The 23,599-nt window shown below is 36.0% G+C and overlaps 1 protein-coding gene across 1 annotated transcript; it reads right to left on the minus strand.

Annotated features, from left to right (window-relative positions):
* Positions 1 to 1,429: 1,429 nt before the first annotated feature.
* On the minus strand, positions 1,430 to 21,528 carry LOC117322069 (nucleolin-like). Its single transcript, XM_033876848.1, has 15 exons — positions 21,402 to 21,528; positions 19,033 to 19,143; positions 18,513 to 18,621; positions 17,637 to 17,738; positions 16,012 to 16,038; positions 13,335 to 13,385; positions 12,882 to 13,058; positions 11,239 to 11,350; positions 9,821 to 9,954; positions 6,186 to 6,315; positions 5,262 to 5,410; positions 4,474 to 4,606; positions 4,019 to 4,125; positions 2,958 to 3,128; positions 1,430 to 2,553 (listed from the first exon to the last, which is right to left on the minus strand). The coding sequence occupies exons 1-15, from the start codon at positions 21,429 to 21,431 to the stop codon at positions 2,498 to 2,500; spliced, it is 1,599 nt and encodes a 532-aa protein (XP_033732739.1). The 5' UTR covers positions 21,432 to 21,528; the 3' UTR covers positions 1,430 to 2,497.
* Positions 21,529 to 23,599: the final 2,071 nt, after the last annotated feature.

Consider the following 23,599-nt stretch of genomic DNA (forward strand, 5'->3'; position numbering starts at 1 on the left):
TGAAGGAAAACGTTCGGACTCCTCTGAAGTTGACATGTCAGAACATCCCATCAATGAATCAACGTCATAGACTAGGGAGCTGACAGAGTGAAACTACTTGTACTCTGAAACATGAATACATCAGACACGATTGATTAGCTAAACGGAAATATATACCGTGGTTTTAATACAGGTAGTAAACATTGCTAACATCAGTTTCGTGAGAATTTCTAGATTAGACACCAGGTGAGCTAAAACACATGGAAAACTGTCCCACACTATCAAACCATGGAATATAAACTCATGAATAGCACAGCTGATAACAAACATCAATATACTCCAGTGCACTGGTCGCCATCACAATCCTCGATTTCGAATCCTCCGATGCCTTCGAATTAGGTACACCACTCCTCCGTAAATTAGACCAAGCTGGGCAAGAGATCCACTCCAATATAATGTGGTTTTTCAATGAATCTGAACATAATAAAGCATCTTCAAAGTATCACGCTCTTTGTGTGATCCATCCACTGAAGGACCAATTGGCTGGGACATAACAAACTCGGTTGTTTTGAAGGGAAATTTTGTCCATGTTCGAAATTAATAATACAGGCGCGGATCCAGTAATTTAGTGGTAATTATTTTTTGTCAAGGGGTCTGGGGGCCAAAATTTCGGAAAATGATATGATTATAGCTAATTTTGCAATCTTTCGGGGATAAGATTTTCGACATAATCCCCTTCAGTATCTATACACTTTTGCCAGCGGTGTTTAAGGGCCCCAATGCCACTTTTGTAGAACTCTTTTTCTTGGTTCTTCAAAAAGTCATCCACTGCATGTTAGGGTTAGGGTGCCTGAAAAAGCTGTTTTCAGTTTTGGAAGTAGATGAAAGTCGGATGGAGCGAGATCAGGTGAATAAGGCGGGTGCTCAATCAATTTAAAGCCACAATCGTGAATGGCAACCATGGCAATGACACTCTTTCACCTAACCCTAACCGATTTTGTCCATTTTGCAAAAGCCGCTCTTCTTCTTTACTTTAGAGTGCTACCTAGTCGATATAAACTAACCAAATGAGACCAGTCCTTGAGTACACGGCCCTATATAATCAAAGAATAGTAGGACTTGAAAAGAACATCCTCGAGTACCTCCTTCAATAGAGGCTCACAACTTATCAATCATCCCTCGTACATCACAACAGTATTAATCCATCTGTAAGAACACTCATTATTAGTCGAGATAAAAAATGTCGGATACCTAAATATTCACACAAGGGAACACAAGGAAATTATTTCTTTGTATCCCTTGGTCAAAACTATCTCTCCTGACCGTCTCTTTAACACCTTTGCGGTCTGGTGAAATTGAATCGCTACCTTACCGGGAAAAGTTTACTGTGTTATGTTCCTCTAGACGAAGTAAGGCACATTACATCACAAAATGACAGGCAAAAACAGGACAAAATTTGGGTAGATTTAATGAAGTACACATGACAAATAATTCCACAGATTCCATGTTTCTATGTACAAATGATTTAAATGATCTATAACTTCATAGATTACATGTTTTCTATCTACAATTTATCAATAAGATGCTGCGTCATTCAACCTTTATAAAACATTGTCAAATATTTTAGTTGAGAGTAGCTTGGTATTATTTTCTGTATTCCTGTTCAACTATGATTAATGCTAAAACAATCTAAATAGTAAGCATATTTGTCAACAGAAATTAACATACAATGGAAAACAAAACAATAAATGTGAACACAATCATTCCATAACAGCTAGATACACATTTGTATCAGAAGAACCACTTACTTCTACCTTATATGAAAGGTAGTTATCTCCCATTAATTTCTACGAAAGATGCAGGATTGGGTAAAATGATATGAAAGCAATTTAATATATTGAAAAATTGTTACTAAAACACCTAAAAATATCTAAAAATGTTCATTACATCTATAATGACATTAATGCCACATTCTTTCATAATATGGAGAAGTATTCCATACATGAACATTGTAAAATATGTAACAGATCAGTGAACAAAACTTCTAAACTTATTTTATATCCCCCACCGTCACTGCTGCAAATGTCCTGGGGTCAATGTAAACAGGACGTTTTTAATCATGATTAGATAAACAATTTATAAAATCCTTAAAAAATGGACACTCATGAAGTAGAAAATGTCTACTGTGTCTACAGGTCACAAATATTTGCAGCATCTTTCTGCATAATATCCACAGATCTGAATGAAAATGTACGACACAATGTGATCACGGACAAATGGTTATTCGGAGAACTTTTAACATTCGACCTAATAATTTGTCAGGGTCAAGTGACTTGGTCCTCCATTCAAAAGTTGTCACTTAACATTTCTGTATTGATAAATGAAAACTTAAAATATTATCGTCATTTTAAATCCAAATTCACATTGATAAAATGTGTAATGTTATCTGCCAATAGCAGTTCATACATTTACACATATTTACATTGTTCCAAGTCAATTATTCTATATGAGACACATCTTAGTCACTGAATGTCTTCTTCTTTCCTTCAAAGTGTTGTATACTTCCTTTGGCAGCTGAAAGGAAAGTAAATATTTACTATCATTATTATTGTTTTTGCTACAATGGTAATATGCAATCTACAATGTCAATGTGTGCTTGATCATATATTTATTCCATGCACTTGATAATCTATCTTGGCATACTGTTGTGGAATTACACCAACCAATAAATGGTGAATGTAACCATGCATACAATACAAGCAGGATCAATCCCTTCTACTTCTATGATCACACAGATGTATAACTTATGATAAAGATGAAAAATAAACAACAGGAATGTATACTGATTATTTCTGATAAAATATATTGATAATTCCCATCTTTATATAACAGATTTTTACATAAAGGTACCATTAAGTATTTATAATCAAAATCTTTTTGACAGGTTTTCTAGTTCAGAGACTGATGTCTCAACTTACATGGACTCTTTCCTCGTCCACCACCTCCACGACCCCTTCCACGGAATCCCCCTTGGTCTCCACCTCTTCCTCTACCCCTGAATCCTCCACGATCACCGCCTCGTCCACGGAAACCACCTCCACGGCCACCTCGTCCTCGGAAACCACCTCCACCTCCTCGTCCACCTCTCTCTACAAAAATGAAATAACCACCTTTGTAAACCAAGAAATCAGTTGGTGCAACATGAATGTCACCATTCCCCACTTTATTTCGACCGTAACAAATGCTATGTGTCAACAATTATAAAAAAAATAAGTATAGGGAAGCAACAGGTTCACAAAGTGAACCTAAGCCCAAAACCTTACTTCCTACCAAGTGAGCAAGTCTTAACAGATGGGCAAGTGGTTTCTACTAAATTGCAAACAAGCATCATATGAGTCATGAATCATGAATGAAGAATACTGAGCCAGTTGGATTTCAATTTCGATGATGTTAGCCCCTTGAAAGTTTATTGAAAACAAATTGTGAAACTGAAACGTTAACTTTAGATTTTCATCCATTACAAATATAAGTTAAGTACATGAGCATAATAAAAAACATTATATGTGCTTCAATGGTAAATTAACAGTCACTGGATTTTAAAGCACCCAGTACTATTATTGTATACATGCTGAATAGCAGTAGTGGTACTTGGAACAATAGTGCAATGTGTTAATCAATTCCTAATTTCTGCAGTGTTATTTTAGACCTCATATTTCAGACTTTACAACATTACAGACATAACCTAAAATTCAAATATTCTCATCTTCTTGCAAATGTAAACGACCATCTTGTACTTCGAATGTCAACATTGCTGTATTAAAAAAGGTTTTCAGCCTAGTCTCAATCATTGAGCTTAAGATTAAAATGTGTCCCCCCCCCCCCCCCCCATGACAATGATACTGTTCATCTAGAATTTTGGACACTTTTTTCACTGTTAAATGCAGCTGTAGTCATTCTACAGCAGTCGCATAACCACAGTGTTACCAGTTACCTCTGTATCTAGGAATAGTCAGAGAGATTGTTCAGTAAACAAACTCACCTGCAGCAAAGTTTAAGAATATTTGTCTTCCATCAATTTCTTGTCCAGCCATTGACTTGTATGCTGCCTCAGCTGCTTCTACTGTATCAAAATCCACAAATCCAAATCTGGAATACAAAATCATCCTATTATATGCAAAGCATAAAATCCAAACCTGGATTACAAAATCGTCCAATTATATGCAAAGCATTAAGTTTTTTTGAACAACAGTTTGAAAATATTAAATATATTTGTGCGAGGAAAGTGGCTGAGACCTGTGATCAAAGTTGTTTCAGTGTAAAAATAAAAATTCACTTTTAACTGTTAATAATCTGCTAACATACATTTTGAAAGCAACTCCAACAAAGACCGAGTTTGAAATGTTACAGCAAGGTTTATCAACATGCTGTCTGCTTCATTTATTTATTTAATAATCATATTTATCCAGTAAAGACCTTCAAAGCTTCATTGCATACCCTCTAGACTTGTCAGTGTCTGGAAATTTTGCAATTCTTGCTCCTACACATCCTTCAAATGCTTCTTGCAAAGTATCACCAGTGCAGGAGTATGAAAGATTTTTCACAAATAATACTTTCGACTTTTCTCCTTCTGCAATGCAAAAAAGACAACAGTTTATTGAAACTATGTATAGCCCAGTACTGCAGGAAACACACAGGATTTAGAAAAGCTTTCTTTGAAACACAATGAGGCATGCGTCACAATTATTGTTTGAATTAAAGGAAGTTTGACGATTGCCTTCAAAACGGGTTAGGTATGGTGTTTGTCCCGACTCGGTTAGAGTATGGTGTTTCGACCTTGACTCGGTTAGAGTATGGTATTTAACTTTGACTAGGTTAGAGTATGATGTTTGACTCGGTTACATTATGGTTTAACACGTTTAACTAGGTTAGAGTAACTAAGTTATCGTTCCATTCAGTCTTACTGTCAGAGAAGTCACATAAATGTTAGAAAGTATAGTGTTTTAAACAGGATTCTTGTTCCAGACTGTGATGTTTTATTTGTCTCTCGATAATTTCAAAGTACCACTAAAGAATACTATTTTCCACTAATTCAATACTTTGTACATACAAGTCTGTGTTACATACATAACTGACTGATATTTTATACTTATGTTGTATTTGTTATCCTTTCTGTAAGTAGACCCTCGGGTCTGTAGAATTGAAAATAAATAAATCTAAATCTAAAAAAGCTGTTGGAAGTACTTTGTTTTCATTTCAATTTACTATTGACATGAAAAACCTACCTGATCGTCCCCCTGGGGATCCAAATTGAGTTTTTGGTTTACCACCTGCTTTGTCTAAAAACAGAGCATTTCCTTCTAATTCAGCCCCTTGTTTTTCAGAAAGCATGTTTTCAACATCTGTAGCACTTGTGAAAACCACATATGCAAATCTGAAAAGAAAATGGAGCATTTCATAAAATAACATTTTTAAGAAAGCAAAACAATGATATATTCGCTAGGATTGCAAGATCATGTCTGGAATGTTAACAAAGATATCAGTATTCCAATTAGGATACTACAATGGAGACATGCTGGAATGTTAACAAAGATATCAGTATTCCAATTAGGATACTACACTGGAGACATACTGGAATGTTAACAAAGATATCAGTATTCCAATTAGGATACTACACTGGAGACATGCTGGAATGTTAACAAAGATATCAGTATTCCAATTAGGATACTACACTGGAGACATGCTGGAATGTTAACAAAGATATCAGTATTCCAATTAGGATACTACAATGGAGACATGCTGGAATGTTAAAAGATATCAGTATTCCAATTAGGATACTACAATGGAGACATGCTGGAATGTTAACAAAGATATCAGTATTCCAATTAGGATACTACACTGGAGACATGCTGGAATGTTAACAAAGATATCAGTATTCCAATTAGGATACTACACTGGAGACATACTGGAATGTTAATAAAGATATCAGTATTCCAAATGGTACAATCTGAAAGAGCATTTTCCTATATTTGAACAGTGAAACCACAACAGATATGTTCATGTCTTAGGAGCTTACTACGGTGATTGAGATTTTGTAGGGCATTGAGCCATTTAGACATGTAATTTGTAAATGTCTATCCTAGCCAACAGAGCATGCAAGACATCATAAGTTCTAACTAATCTAAAGGATTACAAAAACATGTTCTTACCCTTTAGGACTGCCATCATGTTTCTTAGGCATACGAACTGATGTGGAACCTGTGAAGAATTCTTGTAATACATCTTCTGTGACACTTTCTGCCAGGTTCTTCACAAATAATGTCATTGCATCTTTGTCTTCTGTTAAATATAATGACAGTCACGTACTTTTACTCTTGTCAGAGCAAGTATATATACATAATCATACATATTACATTCATACAGAGATGAAACTGAAAGTATGACTGTGTGATTCTATACCCAAATCTGTTTTGTAGAGCGGAAATTCAAATCAATGAAGGCATAATGGGCCCATTTATAATACATTATGAGACCTAGATTAGATTGGTGAAGAGAACCAGATTACGTTGGTGAAGAGACCCAGATTATGTTGGTGAAGAGACCCAGATTACGTTGGTGAAGAGACCCAGGTTATATTTGTGAAGAGAACCAGATTACGTTGGTGAAGAGACCCAGATTATGTTGGTGAAGAGACCCAGGTTATGTTTGTGAAGAGACCCAGGTTATGTTGGTGAAGAGACCCAGGTTAAATTGGTGAAGAGACCCAGGTTATGCTGGTGAAGAGACCCAGATTATGTTGATGAAGAGACCCAGATCATGTTTGTGAAGAGACCCAGGTCATGTTGGTGAAGAGACCCAGGTTATGTTGGTGAAGAGACCCAGGTTATGTTGGTGAAGAGACCCAGGTTATGTTGGTGAAGAGACCCAGGTTATGTTGGTGAAGAGACCCAGATTATGTTTGTGAAGAGACCCAGGTTATGTTGGTGAAAAGACCAAGGTTAAGTTGGTGAAGAGACCCAGATCATGTTTGTGAAGAGACCCAGGTTATGTTGGTGAAGAGACCCAGGTTATGTTGGTGTGAAGAGACCCAGGTTATGTTGGTGAAGAGACCCAGGTTATGTTGGTGAAGAGACCCAGGTTATGTTGGTGAAGAGACCCATGTTATGTTGGTGATGAGACCCAGGTTATGTTGGTGAAGAGACCCAGATTACGTTGGTGAAGAGACCCAGGTTAAATTGGTGAAGAGACCCAGGTTATGTTGGTGAAGAGACCCAGATTACGTTGGTGAAGAGACCCAGATTAGGTTGGTGAAGAGACCCAGATTATGTTGGTGAAGAGACCCAGATTATGTTGGTGAAGAGACCCAGGTTACGTTGGTGAAGAGACCAAGGTTACATTGGTGAAGAGACCCAGGTTACGTTGGTGAAGAGACCCAGATTAAGTTGGTGAAGAGACCCAGATTAGGTTGGTGAAGAGACCCAGATTAGGTTGGTGAAGAGACCCAGATTACGTTGGTGAAGAGACCCAGATTAGGTTGGTGAAAGAGACCCAGATTACGTTGGTGAAGAGACCCAGGTTATGTTGGTGAAGAGACCCAGATTACGTTGGTGAAGAGACCCAGATTAGGTTGGTGAAAGAGACCCAGATTACGTTGGTGAAGAGACCCAGGTTATGTTGGTGAAGAGACCCAGGTTATGTTGGTGTGAAGAGACCCAGGTTAAGTTGGTGAAGAGACCCAGATTACGTTGGTGAAGAGACCCAGATTATGTTGGTGAAGAGACCCAGATTACGTTGGTGAAGAGACCCAGGCTATTTTTGTGAAGAGAACCAGACTATGTTGGTGAAACGACCCAGATTAAGTTGGTGAAGAGACCCAGATTACGTTGGTGAAGAGACCCAGGTTATGTTGGTGAAGAGACCCAGATTAAGTTAGTGAACAGACCCAGATTAGGTTGGTGAAGAGACCCAGATTACGTTGGTGAAGAGACCCAGGTTATGTTGGTGAAGAGACCCAGATTACGTTGGTGAAGAGACCCAGATTACGTTGGTGAAGAGACCCAGATTAAGTTAGTGAACAGACCCAGATTAGGTTGGTGAAGAGACCCAGATTACGTTGATGAGACCCAGATTACGTTGGTGAAGAGACCCAGGTTATGTTGGTGTGAAGAGACCCATGTTATGTTGGTGTGAAGAGACCCAGATTATGTTGGTGAAGAGACCCAGATTATGTTGGTGAAGAGACCCAGGTTATGTTTGTGAAGAGAACCAGATTAAATTGGTGAAGAGACCCAGGTTATGCTGGTGAAGAGACCCAGGTTATCTTTGTGAAGAGACCCAGTTTATGTTTGTGAAGAGACCCAGGTTATGTTGGTGAAGAGACCCAGGTTAAATTGGTGAAGAGACCCAGGTTAAATTGGTGAAGAGACCCAGGTTATGCTGGTGAAGAGACCCAGATTACGTTGATGAAGAGACCCAGATTATGTTTGTGAAGAGACCCAGGTTATGTTGGTGAAGAGACCCAGGTTAAGTTGGTGAAGAGACCCAGATCATGTTTGTGAAGAGACCCAGGTTATGTTGGTGAAGAGACCCAGGTTATGTTGGTGAAGAAACCCAGGTTACGTTGGTGAAGAGACCCAGATTATGTTGAAGAGACCGAGGTTACGTTGGTGAAGAGACCCAGGTTACATTGGTGAAGAGACCCAGATTATGTTGGTGAAGAGACCCATGTTGGTGAAGAGACCCAGATTATGTTGGTGAAGAGACCCAGGTTAAGTTGGTGAAGAGACCCAGATTACGTTGGTGAAGATACCCAGATTACGTTGGTGAAGAGACCCAGATTACGTTGGTGAAGAGACCCAGATTAAGTTAGTGAACAGACCCAGATTAGGTTGGTGAAGAGACCCAGATTACGTTGGTGAAGAGACCCAGATTACGTTGGTGAAGAGACCCAGGTTATGTTGGTGAAGAGACCCAGATTACGTTGGTGAAGAGACCCAGGTTATGTTGGTGAAGAGACCCAGATTATGTTGGTGAAGAGACCCAGGTTATGTTGGTGAAGAGACCCAGATTACGTTGGTGAAGAGACCTAGATTAGGTTGGTGAAGAGACCCAGATTACGTAAGTGAAGAGACCCAGGTTATGTTGGTGAAGAGACCCAGATTACGTTGGTGAAGAGACCCAGATTATGTTGGTGAAGAGACCCAGGTTATGTTGGTGAAGAGACCCAGGTTAAGTTGGTGAAGAGACATAGTTTAGGTTGGTGAAGAGACCCAGATTACGTTGGTGAGATCACACCTAGCCTCGGATGCGCAAGTACGTAGGTACAAGTTTAGAAACATACTTTATATGGATCCAGTAAAATGGTGATTATTAATTATGATTCCTTAAAATCGCCATGAAAACTTAAGGGAAGGCATGCACACTTGAAACTATGGACCCATTAATATAAATGGTTTTCACCTCAATAATAATGTGTGAAGAATCATACCTGAGATTACGTTATGATATGAATAATTTTTGGGACAGAAATTTTATTAAGTATTTTTTTCAGAAACATCAACAAATAATTCTGTAAATATATATATATCAAATATGTTGCTTGAAATCAAATCAGTCGTATAACAATGGCAAGGCACAACAGAAAGATACATTCCTTTACCTTCCTAAAACAAACAAATAATATGCGACTGACAGCGCAATATGTTGGACCTCTCTTCTATCAAGCCTGTATCTATAATAATGATCAACACCATTTACCCACTCTGTTGTGGACATGGAATATCACTATTATTATGAACAAGATTGGCAAATAGCTATCAAAGCTAAAATATCATTTCATTCTTACCAAAAGACTTGTAATCTTCTTTTTTCTGTTTATTTGCATCTGATTTTGCCAATGACACTTTCATGTCTTTCACACCATCTAGCTTCAGAGCCTGATCAAGTTGTGATGCATCAGCCAAATCAACATAAACAAACCTGTCCACAAATAAAATAACAATTAATACAGATAATCAATTAATCAACCTTATCAAATATAGGGCTAGGGCTGTAAAAAGATAAGGTGTGAGGTGTGGGGTGTATTTATGGTTATCCGAATTCAGAGGGATCAGCATTTGGAAGTTTTTTTTATACTATAATGAAGGACCAATTCTGTACAATTACAATTTGTTCTGCATTCATAAGTGTTTGGTTTTTAAATGGTTCAGTTTTCGGAAGTTGCACTGTATAGGAATACTAGCAAAATGTGACTTTACCTCCACCACCCTTTAAATTTCATGACTTTACCTCCACCACCCTTTAAATTTCATGACTTTACCTCCACCACCCTTTAAATTTCATGACTTTACCTCCACCACCCATTAAATTTCATGACTTTACCTCCACCACCCTTTAAATTTCATGACTTTACCTCCACCACCCATTAAATTTCATGACTTTACCTCCACCACCCATTAAATTTCATGACTTTACCTCCACCACCCATTAAATTTCATGACTTTACCTCCACCACCCATTAAATTTCATGACTTTACCTCCACCACCCATTAAATTTCATGACTACCTCCACCACCCATTAAATTTCATGACTTTACCTCCACCACCCTTTAAATTTCATGACTTTACCTCCACCACCCTTTAAATTTCATGACTTTACCTCCACCACCCTTTAAATTTCATGACTTTACCTCCACCACCCATTAAATTTCATGACTTTACCTCCACCACCCATTAAATTTCATGACTTTACCTCCACCACCCTTTAAATTTCATGACTTTACCTCCACCACCCATTAAATTTCATGACTTTACCTCCACCACCCGTTAAATTTCATGACTTTACCTCCACCACCCTTTAAATTTCATGACTTTACCTCCACCACCCTTTAAATTTCAAATAAGTGCCTGATCCTGCCACTTCCAGACGAAGAATTCTGGAAGGTCCCTTAGAATTTTCCGTCAACATAAATGTTTGCCGCTTATTAAAGATATTCTTATATAAACCCCTATAAATAATAAACACATAGAAGCCCTACATACAGTCTTTACTAGATATGAATAATTCCAGATGTGTTCCAAATGCATTTAACCAGGTAAAGGTGGTACCTTCTAGAGGCTACACAACTAAGGTTTGCTGTGATTAACCACCACAGTTGTATTGGCTTATGCCTTTGCAAGCGTGGTAAGGATTGAGTAAAGAAAAGAAAAGAAATAGCAATATTAGTCTTATCAGAATGAGTTTTCCAAACAGCACAAGCTTACCGTCCACCTGGTCTTGGACGTCGGACCTCTGCCACAGATATTCCTTTCTTTTCAAATATCTTTTTGACTTTATCGTCTGGCATTTCAGCTACATTATTAACATGAAGGGTTGCTGTAAAACAAATTGATAAATTAATATCTGAATGCACCAGGTGCTCACACATATCTACAGTGTAGCATTAAATGTGTATGTTCCACCAACAGCATTACAAAAGGCTGACACAGCTTTAACACAAATGTTAATTTATATTACTTTTCAACACTTTTCCAATAAACAGGGATACTTTTTGAAGTTGACAAATTATCTACTGGTCATATTCAGCATCTGCAACATTTAAATACATTCAACCATTTAGGAAGTAAAAGGAAAAAGTTGCATCAACAAGTCAAAACCCATTGACATCATGAGAACACTTCAAGAACGAAATACATGGCTTGAATTATTTCTGAAATGCTAGATCAGTTGACATAGCAAATGAGAACCTTGTCTACATAAATCCATGTAAACATGTTGTCAATTTATAATTACAGTCAACTAATTAAAACAGTTGTATCAACAAGTCACAACCCATCGACATTATGAGAACACTTCAAGAACAAATACATGGCTTGAATTATTGCTGAAATGCTAGATAAGTTGACATAGCAAATGAGAACCTTGTCTACATAAATCCATGTAAACATGTTGTCAATTTACAGTCAACTAATTACAAGCTATCGTTGATAGCTTCAACAATACCCTGCTGCTGATTGTATTCATTTGACCAATAACTAGCATTATGAAAAAGTCAACTACCGTATTTGACCTAATAAGGGCGCAGGGCGCGGGCAATTGACAGTGGGGGCGCCCTTATTAAGATTAGTTATTCTGAAGTTTTATGATACAGACTATACCTTGTAGCAGAATACCCAAGCCAGGCTGTGGAAACGGTAAAATATTCAGTCATAAAAATATTCCAGATGAAGATATCTATTCATTGTCATATATTAAGCTTAAACATCACTTGGATATTCCTGTAAACTTGTAAACCATGCCAGCTGATCTTACGACCAGAGAACGTGTGTTCCACCATTTATGTTCACACAGGTGATTTCCCAGATCATATCACACATCGTTTTCTTTGACTTAATAATTGATTTACAATGTCTTTTACTAGCTTTCTGTTCTGAACAAAAAGTTTTTTATCAACAAGAATGAAGTCTTTTACTTTATCTTCAAATAAAGATGGTAAGATATTATTTGTATGTGTGTTTAGTTTCAGGTGCTCTTCGCACTCACATGTCATCTGTAGGAATAGACAAAATGTGGCGAAAACTTGTGTTCCAGTAACTTAATTTGCTGAAGAAAATTGAACACATAAAGTAGCAAAACTTTTCACATGAATTATTACTTTTGAACACCATTTTGACACTCAGTCAAAGATTTATTTCCTTGAAAAAAAGGTAGGGGCGCCCTTATTGGCAGGCGCCCTTATTAGGTCAAATACGGTAAATCCTTAAGCATTGTCTTTTATCACAAAGCTTTCTAGTGCACCAGTATAGTATTGATAACACTTTTGTTCAAAATCCATAACAATGCCATAAATGCATATAATGCTCAAAATATGACAAACTCAAAAATAAGTGATAAAATGTTAACTTGCTTTTTGCTGCAGGCTCAGTTTTGGCTTTCTTGGCTGGTTTATTATTTTGCATCTTTTTTCTCTTTTTTGTGCCTTCTTCTTCCTCGTCACTGTCTTCCTCCTCCTCATCTTCTTCATCTTCAGAATCATCTTCATCTTCATCGTCATCATCATCGTCATCGTCGTCATCATCATCATCTAATATTGGTATAAAACAATCTGATTTTCTCAAAATTGATATTATACAGGAATACAAGTCTGCTCAACTAAAGTAGATAGATAATAGTACATCATATATATATTTGTAAATTTGTAATTCAAATGTTATGAAATGTTTGTGGCACAAATTGTTTTGGAGACCCAAAAGACATTTTGTACAAAACTACAATTTATGATCAGTATTTCCCTATATGACCATTATTAGTTAAAAATATACTTTAGTTTGATTAGTAATGATTACTTATGAATACCTACCAGCTTGAGCTACAACTTTAGCTATGCCGTTGGCCTTAACGGGCACTTCTTCTGTAAAGGAACAAAAATCACCAGTTAATTACGAGTACATAATTAGAATATATAAATATCTCTCATTCATGAAATACCTACAATCTTTTTTCTTCATTAAAACAAAAGGCATTTGAGAAATTGACATCTTAATTTTTTTGTCTAGTAACAATCTTTCCCTCACGATACGATACGCATCTCGATACAGGACCCACGATACGATATGTATCTCGATACATAAAATGATTTCACAAAATTAAAAAACAATCAGATAATTTTTGCTTTCCAGAATTCAATGTTTAAATTTGTTTAGATCTTTAAACATGTTTGTTTACTGTTTCTTTCCCGTCAACTGTTTCGTATGGGAATCCAAATTGTCGCCAAACGGGCGACTTCAATGTTGCAGGTGGTGAGGCAAGTTTCCTCCTCTTTGTAGTAGGTTTAGAGAGCGCGCAAAGGGCGACAACTCGTTTATAGTAAGTAATTTAAGGTATCGCGATACTAAGTTTACGTATCGTGTATCGTATCGCGGTTATGTATGACGACATTTATCGTAGTATCGATATATCGTTACCCTAATCTTTAATAGATTGAAATCGTTTTATGTTTTAATTCCGAACAAAAGACTTTTCAATTTTCATCAAATATAGCAATATCTTTTAAATTGATACAACAGAGCAATTTTATTCAGTGCTTAAATGGAATTATGTCAGTGTTACATAGCAGTCGATAACTGCAGAAGAAATATTGAGATTCACATGCATAATTCACTTCTGATACTGGATACTGCATCAATTCTTCTTTTGCAGATGTTTTTCTATTGAGCTTGAATCAAATATTCTAGTTGCCTTAATCCGAGTTCGAAAATGCTTAATCTTGTGGTGGTCCAAGTGTGCACATCAAACATTCCTCTAACCCTATGGTTTGTGTTCAATCTACCCCACCACAGACAACACCCAGCTACATATATACAATTTGTTTTTGAACAAGTTGTTTAAGTTTTGGCAAAAGAATATCAGAAGACTTGATATAAGGACAGCAACTGTATCAGCTTCTTACTTTCCCTTTAACATAACTATATATATCAAAGAAATTTGACAGGACCAGATACTATTTCTTCCTTCTAAAATGGACCCCACCAATGACAGAGGAGGACTCGTCTCCACGGGCCATAACAGGGCCTACAGTCCACTGCGGACCACACAGGCCCTTGACCATCAACATCATATTAACCAGGTACGGTAAACCTCCAGTTAGTTCGAACAAAATTAAATAAATATTGACGTACCTGTTCGAATTATTCGAAATTATGCTTCAGAAAATATGCCTGAGTTCGAACTATTCGAGACAATATCGGCGAAAATCTCGGCAGAGTAAAATCATTAGACACAAACACATCCATCGTAAATCTGATACGTAACAACGGCGGCCTGAACAATTGCACATTTATAAGAAAGTAAAATGATAGTTTTTCATTTAATTCAATATTAATTGATCGTTAAACGTTCTTCATTTCGCGATAATTATGATGGTTTTTGCGCGAAGCCGCTCGCGGATCGGGCAATGCGTAGCTTCAGTAGGGCCCAAAACAGTACAGTACACGTTTCATTTGTGACACAAAAGTTAAACATTTGTACAGTATAATCTTTGCATGATTATATTTTTTATCTGAATGAGAAACTATCACTTTATTATTGTAATAAATGGTCTCTTAAATACATCAAAAGCAGTCTTCATAACCTGTTGTGTTTACGAAACCACTACTGTAAAAATAGGCGATATGTGTTGGTAAAATTAGGTCAGAACATCAACATGTCTGCTTTTAAATATGCCCAGTCGTATTATCTACAAAACATAGTTGATACCTGCAAAATTATCCATCACTAATTGGGACACCTGTGGATTGTTTTGACTGGATATGAATGCTCTTCACGTCACTTGGCACGATCGGGCGGCCGATCCTTTCAACTTTACCGCAAGCGACACCTCGCGTGGCCTGCTTACCTAGCGTGAGGTCGCAGGTTTTCAGGTAATACCTTGATTGGCAATATTTAAGAGATTGTCCAGTGACAATTAAATAATCATAATGCTAAGTTAACACTAGTTATATGTGAAAATACACGGACGATTTCTTAGTTTGCCATACACAGCGCGAATACAAATATCGCATGTTATTTATACATTGTCGGGGCCTAAATTTTGCAATTAGCTGTCTCGTGCGTGGTGTATTTTGCAATGTAACAAAAACTGAATTAAAGCTAAAATATGTGGCATATATTAAATCACAGACGCATTCTAATGATCACGCATACAATCTTATAACCTAAACGTGCTTGTTGATCAAATTTAAATCTTGGCATTTTTTCTGGGCCGGTCATCGGGGCCGGGTCGTCGCGAGCTTTCAATTGAGTTTGCCGATAAAAAAACCCCTTACTTTACGTTCTTCATTTGACAAGTTCGAACTATCCGAAATGGTGTCAGTTATAAACAGCCAGAGTTCGAACTATTACTAGCTAAAAAATTACTGGTTTTCTAGAAAAAAATGTGTGTTCGAACTATCCGCGTGTTCGAATTAATCGGAGGTTTACCGTACCTAAAAATGACTTGAATACACTATGACAGACTGAACTAGAATTGCTAAGCATACCTTCTTCAGAATCATCGTCATCATCATCTGCAAATGAGAAGAAAATCATAATTTTTCAGCTGCACAACTTAATAGTATACAGTCAAACCTGTCTATAGCGACCGCCCAAGGGGAGACAGAAAAACGGTCACTATAGACAGGTTGCCTTTATAGGCAGGTCAAAATTATTGCACCAACCAATTTACTTAAACCTGCCATAAATAAATTGTCATTGAACAGCGCATTCAGAAGACCAGTCAGAAGTTAAATAAATGCATAAACTTTATAAATCTGAAGGGTTTAATATTTAATGATTTGTGGACCCAAACACAAAATATAACTCAAAATGGTCTTATGGATAATTTTTTTTAAATATTTTGTTCTGAAATAATGCTATATGTATCTATCAAATTATCTCCCTTTCTTTCATAAATAAAGAAAAAGAATACACAATAATTAGTTAATTAATTATATTTGTGTTACTACTAATTATTTTGTGTTATAGTCTTACTTCTTAAAACAAAAATTATTTTTTTTCTGACTCAAATTGAAATCCGGATATTTGTGTCAGTTTACGACTTTTTATTAGTATTGACTGATTAAAGATGGCGGCAGTACAAACGCTAGTACCGACAGCTACGATTAAGAAAGGCATTATTGGCTTTCATGTGAGTAAATCTTGTTCACAGATATGACCAGTGTTTGTTATTGAAGTGATGTATCCTACTTGTAATCACAAAATTAACTGACCGTGTCAAATGAAGCCACCTGTGCACAGTTGTAATGTAATACCGACACGCATGGTGACCCGACTCCTCTCTTACCGAGCCCCAGGCCAGGGCAGCTACAGTAATTATAGGCAGGGATTACTTTGGGCAGAGATTTGGGGATTTTTACCCATGTTTTTCAAAAAAATCTCATTAAAAATTCAAAATTCTACCTCTTTATACAGACAAATCTCATAGGAATTTTGCTAATCTCATAAAATCTCCCATAGGTTTTAAGAGCCAGAGTTATCCCTGTATAGGCTAACAGGTGGTAGGGGTCTTTTGTTTATATACTCAGGCCAGGGTTGTGGTGGTCCTTTGTTTGTATAATCAAGCTAGGGTCGATGTGTCTGAATTTTCCGGGGATTTTATGAGGGATGACTGCCGAGAGCAGAAGATGGCTGACAGAAATCGGTCGCTATAGAAAACAAATTAGCGACCGCCGTTCCGAAATCACCGGTCGTTAGCCACATTAGACAGGTAGTCGCTATACAGAGGGTCGTTATATAGTAAAATCTCATGGGGAATCTTAAAACTGGTCGTTATAGACAGGCAGTCGTTATATACAGGGGGTCGTTAGAGCAGGTTTGACTGTATATAGATCCAGGAACAATTCAATTAAATTTCAGCAATAAATGAAATATTGTCATTATCCAAATTGTGGCTATTCCAGAAAAATATCTACCCAAGGAGAGGACTCCATAGAAGTGATTTTAGAACCATACAATATAATAAGCTGCATTTTCTCTTGCACACTAAGGATATATCTTTTACTTAAATAGCCCCTCTCTACTTTACTAGGATTAGATTTCAAGAAAATACAGAGCCACTGAACAAAAAAAGAAGCATAAAGAAAAGAAAGTAAATTTCATAATTTACCTTCATCGTCATCATCATCATCATCATCGTCATCATCATCGTCACTTTCCTCTGTTTTTTTCATTATTTTCTTAGGTGGACTTTTCACTACTGGCATAGGCTCTACAAAGGTTTAAACATTGATGTTGAATACAGAAAAGCCTTGGCATACTTCGGCACTTGCATGTTTTTGGCTAGATCAGGACTAGTCTTAATTTGATATTGATATGAAACAGCCAATTTCCAACTTGATAAATAAGGTGGTTTCTCGGGTGAAAGTCTATTGTTATTCAATTAAACTCATTCACTCGATCATTATAATAAAAGTGAGATTATTAGTGCATTTTCCTAATATCTACGTCATGAAAAATCCTACTTCATGTCCTTATTTGTCATCTAGAAATGGATTTTTTTTTAAATAAAGATCCTGGGGGATCTTGGCATCCACCACCATATTATGTTAAAGGACTATGCTATTTTTGTTAACTTTTCTCCTCTTTCCTTTCAATCAACTGTTATATCAACACCTGTTTTTGACAATAATCAATATGACTGTACTGTTCTTTTGATCTATCCCCAAATTGAACATGCACAACTGCAATGAAAAACCTTCAAATTAGCTGGGAAATATCCAAAGAGAAATGGGCATTATTCACAAACTACATTACCAAAATCTTTCTTTTTTCAATTTTGCATACCAGTTGTCTGAAAAAAACGTATATATTAACCATGTTCAGAGAGAAAGTTTGTCCCCCTGAAATTATCCTGATGTACCATGATTTTTTGTCGGTTGCTTTTATTGCTTTGCAATAAGCATCATTATTTGCGGCAAGTTGGCCATAGGATCAAAATGAAAAGAAAAAAACATGTTCCTATCTTTAAAACTTAATCACATACCATCATCATCATCTGAATCATCGTCATCATCATCGTCATCATCATCGGAACTGTCAGCTTTTCTTTTAGGTGCAACTTTATTTGATTTTGTTGTAACAGGTACAGTTACCTTGAAAATAAACATGAAACTTACACAGTTATAATCTGTTTCTAATGAGTTATGCTTTGACATTCTTAGAAATCTGTAAAATTTCTGGATCAAATAATGATTTTTTTTACACTCCACTTGCCTTTAGTCCAAAAGATTCTGATCATATAAGTGCTTTTGGAAGTTTTTTTGCTTGGCCCTGATATAGTGTTAATGTTAATTATAACAACACAAGTACTAATTAGTAATTACCAGCATCAAATCATGATTAGTCTGAAGATCTATCGAGATATTGATTAAGACCCATTGAAATAATTGGGAGTTACATAATGTGTTGCTAAAAAGTTAACTGTAAGACTTGAATTTTCATAATTATTGAACAGAAAAAACTGAAATACAACAAAACAAAACTATTAATTTTGCAAGTTTTACCTCTTCTTCAGAATCATCATCCTCAGAATCTTCTTCACTTTCCGATTCTACTGGAGGAGGAGGAGCTACAGCCTTCCCTTTCTTTCCTTTGTTGTTTGGAGTTGCTGTTCCCTTTAAGAAACAAAATAATGTTAATATCATACCTTAAAATATAACCTTTATTCTACAATTGTTAAACGAGATATAACTCTTGTTGGCCCTAAAAGATATTCATGAAATGTCTGAAAATGGTAGGATACTGGAGTAAATGGAGAAAGCACATGTGCCCCAACAGGTGACCCCTCTCTTGACACAAAATTGTCAATAAACCCAATTGTCTCTAGATAATTGTGTTAATTTTGAGTAGCTTAAGTACATTCTATCAAATGCTAATGCATTTTTGTCTGGAATGCAAAAACCTAGGTTGTTGAATCTATGCCATGGAAAACATTTTCTCATTCTGTAAAGACTTTGCCTACTTTTTTTAATTTTATACAATATGTATATTACACATGGAATATAATATAAATACCTATGACAGACTACATGGATTTATGTTATATTATTCATCATATACTTAGACATAGTAAAATGGACCTGTGACAAGCAAGTTTACCCGTGACTTATCATGAGCGACATGAAAAACCATGATTAATAGGTACCAGTGTAAAAATATTGTTCAAGCCCCTTTCCCTTGGGAGGTGGAGCTTAGAAACTTGGCTGAATGCAATTTCTACTAGCATCACACTACATATATGCATTTTAATGAAATATATAAAAAGTCTGTTTGAAAACTATTTATTGAATATTTCATCATTTAATATTTACCACTTGATGACATCAATGTCACTATATATAACCTTACCAACAGTAGTGGAGCATTACCATCTCATAAACTGCCAACCGATGCATTAATAATGTGCTAAGACTTTAGTGAATCACACCCCAATTTGAATTTTTTTTACACATTTTCCTTTTGAAAAGCTAGACAGACAGCATTAATCTGCTTTCAGTTGTCGGTTATGGGCTGATAAATCCAACTGGACAAAGGCTAATTTAACATGATGCTCCAGGTTTGCTTCATTAATTTTGCCTTTGGCCAGTTGGCATTATCAGCCCATAACTGCCAACTAAAGCAGTTCAATGCTTAAATATTAACCAAGTTAAAAATATTTGCAATCAGAATTGAAAGAAAACAATATAAACTGTAATTTAAATGATTTTATTGCAGTAATGTTTTTCTTTTCTGCACTTTAAACGTCTTAAAAAACGTAAGTGAAATAAAGGCCTCAGCGACCTACTTTTCCAACCTTGAAAATTTGATTTACAAACACAGAACAATATATTTCAACTACAAATTGTTTGTTTTAATATATTTTAACATACTACTATACAAGTCATCCTGGTAAATTCCTTATACGTATCACTCAGAATGCAGGAAATCAAACAAGAAAATCATGTTAGAGATAACAATACCTCACCTGCCTTGGAAAGAGAATACAAACATTTTTTACCTGCCCAAACTTAAATTTTGGTTGTCTTGAGATGACAATGTCAGTCATTATCTAATGGTGCCTTAATCTTTGAAAAGGTTAATTATCTTACTGAAAGGTGTTTACTGAAAGAATAGTCTACTTAGAAACTTGATGTTACTCTATCAGAAGTATTAGTTCAATTTTCAGTTCAATTTTTAGTACTTTCCTTTGTGCAGAAATTTTTCATTTTTGCACTTGTATGTTCTATGACTAAATAAATGCAATGTGGATGAAAATTCTTAAAAAATCAAATTTAAAGTGATTTTTGCTATTTTTAGTAACAACGCTATATCTCATTGGCGTATAATAGGCAAGTTTGCATACTGTTTGCAGGCTGGTGGTTTCCCCAACCTGATGTTCTGTTCCATCTACTACACTACACTAAAATTTGATAACTCTAATTTTCCTATACAAACGTAATCAGTATATTTTTTCAGATGTACATGTGAACTGATCGATCATAATGTGTATCAAACTTTTACTGTTGATTGACAAATATTGGGGCCTGGCCATGCACAGTGCTAGTTTTGAAATATGAAGATTTAGAGAAGACGGTCATCAGACATACATCTGCTCTACAACTTGGAATATCACTTACCATTTCCCATTCTCAGTTGAACTTAACAAAAAAACAATAATAAGTATACTGTCTAATAGCTATAGCCTAAGTAAAAATCCAGTTTTGCTTATAAACTTGAAAATTGTACGACCACGTGGTCGCAAACAGCAGACAACATTGTGCGAGGCACGTGGAGAAAGCGTCAACATTATCAATCTTTTTTCAGGTCTGTTTTTCACGTCATAAAGTGTCTTCGTATTATGATTGATATTGAATAGTGTGGCAATATAACTTACCTTTTTGCCCTTAACGTTTTTTGGAGCCATCTTTTCTGTAACTGTTAGGAATAGCAGAATAGTAGAACCTAAATTTCTAGCGTGGTCGCAATATTTCTACCATGCGTTAATAAGAAAGAGCTGTACTGTTTATTTTCGTATTTTTGAATGCTTTCCCATTTTGAAATATTTTAAAATAAAAAGCTAAATAAAGAATTATCATAAATATGAGATTAATTAATAATGAATGATTCTCAATCAATCAGTATTTGTTTCATATATTCTTAAATGCAATATAACCACATTTTCGTATTTTATGATGGGAGGTAGGGGATAACAGTAAAATACTGATTTACTATGAATGGTCCTGATCCCAGATCATGGAAGTTAAAAAAAAGATTGATCCATCTTATGTGGTGGTGAAATTAAATAATTAGCCATGTTGTGATAACGATAGCACAGACAAGTAAGTACAGTAGACCAATAACAGTAACCAGGCAATCGGGGCATCCCCATCACCAATCCAATTCTCTACATTGCGACCAGATATTCATCTAACAGACGACTTCCATTGTGATCATGTCAGGCTATCGGGCCGCACCATTGAAACGTTCTGGTATTTTTTTAAGAACGCTGGTCTGGCGCAGCGGTATAAGCTGCGGGGTATATTTCTGGCTAGGCAATTTGGTGCCGTAGATCGTGGGTTAGGTCAGGGCACGAGTCATAAAGTTGTCTTCCTTCGTCAATTGTGTTAAGTATGTTATATATGCTAACCTTTACACCCTAGTGCACTCCTATAGTGTACTACGTTTAAACTAGTAGTGCAATACGTCCAGTCAGGTGTGACCACAAATCCCCCTATACAGGTAATGGACAGTGCCACTGGACACTTGTGTTAGATACCCGTATACGTAGTTGTTACATATATACAATTGACTGCCTTATATCTGTCATCCTGACTTTACCAGGTATATTTAGATGTTGATAAAATTTTATCTAATATTAAAAAGAACTCCATCAATTAGATTTGCTGTGGGTTTTTATCATTATTTTTTTTTAAAGATTTCATTATAGTGTAAAATTAAGGTTTATCTTAAAGCTTCCTGATTTCAAAATGCTGATGCTTTTTCATCTATTTTTTAGATGTAATTAATATACATTTTATATTAACGATTAATTCTACCTTAGGCCTTGATGACTGTTTGTAGATTTTGTTTTCTCAAGTACACGTATATGTACATATATTTTAGTATTTATTATTTTATCAGACAAAAATATTTTTAAATTCAATGTATTGTTATTTCACTAATATTTGTTAATTCAACCGTGAAATCATTTCATAGTACAAAATCAAGAATCAGAAGTTTCGTATATTCTCATTTATGTTCTGTAAGAGACATATAATACAAATACAATGTATATCTACACAACAAGTTATGTACGTGTATGTATAATTGATACTCTCAGGATATGCCTGCATGTTGTCATGGCCACCTGGGCCCCAGGGCCCAAACCCCACCTCACCACCACCTTATGGACCTCCATAATACCTTACCTATATATATGTATCAGATGAGGATCAGTCTTAAGGTGTGCCTGTTTTAACACCTGGCTATAGTTTTATCAAGTCCCCAATTACATCCCAATCATTTATTCCTTTTAAGGTAATGAGCAATCAATCATTTTCTTAATGCAATAGGGAAACAATTAAATGCTTATCAAAGTGTATTCCAAAATTTTGTTTTTAAACAATATTGCAAAAAACATGTAAGCGTGAACTGTAAAAAAAACTTTGGCTTAAGGTCCACATGATCCACATGTGTATATAATATGATTTGTTAGCAGGTAACTCTATAGAGGAAAATTAACCATGAACATGTAAAACTGTTGCCCCTCCCCAAATTTGCTAGTATATGTATTTCATAACTAAATGACATTAATTGTTCCCTCAGGCCATTGTCTCATTCTGTGTTACCTAATACGTGTACCCGGAATCGGATCCAATATGTTAGATCTTCAAAGTAACATACTCTGGTGAGGGTGGGGTGTTTACATAGGGGTTAAGGTGTGTTGATAGGGAGTTATAGTCTGTTACAGAAATATCCTCAGTGTAAGAACACAGGTAAATCAGAACACATGTAAATCAGAACACAGGTAAATCAACTTAGCTGATCAGAAAGTTAATGATTGCCAAACTGTTTCAAAAAATAGTGTATAAA

This window comes from Pecten maximus, chromosome 1, assembly GCF_902652985.1.
Source record: "Pecten maximus chromosome 1, xPecMax1.1, whole genome shotgun sequence".
NCBI classification, from domain to species: Eukaryota; Metazoa; Mollusca; class Bivalvia; order Pectinida; family Pectinidae; genus Pecten; species Pecten maximus.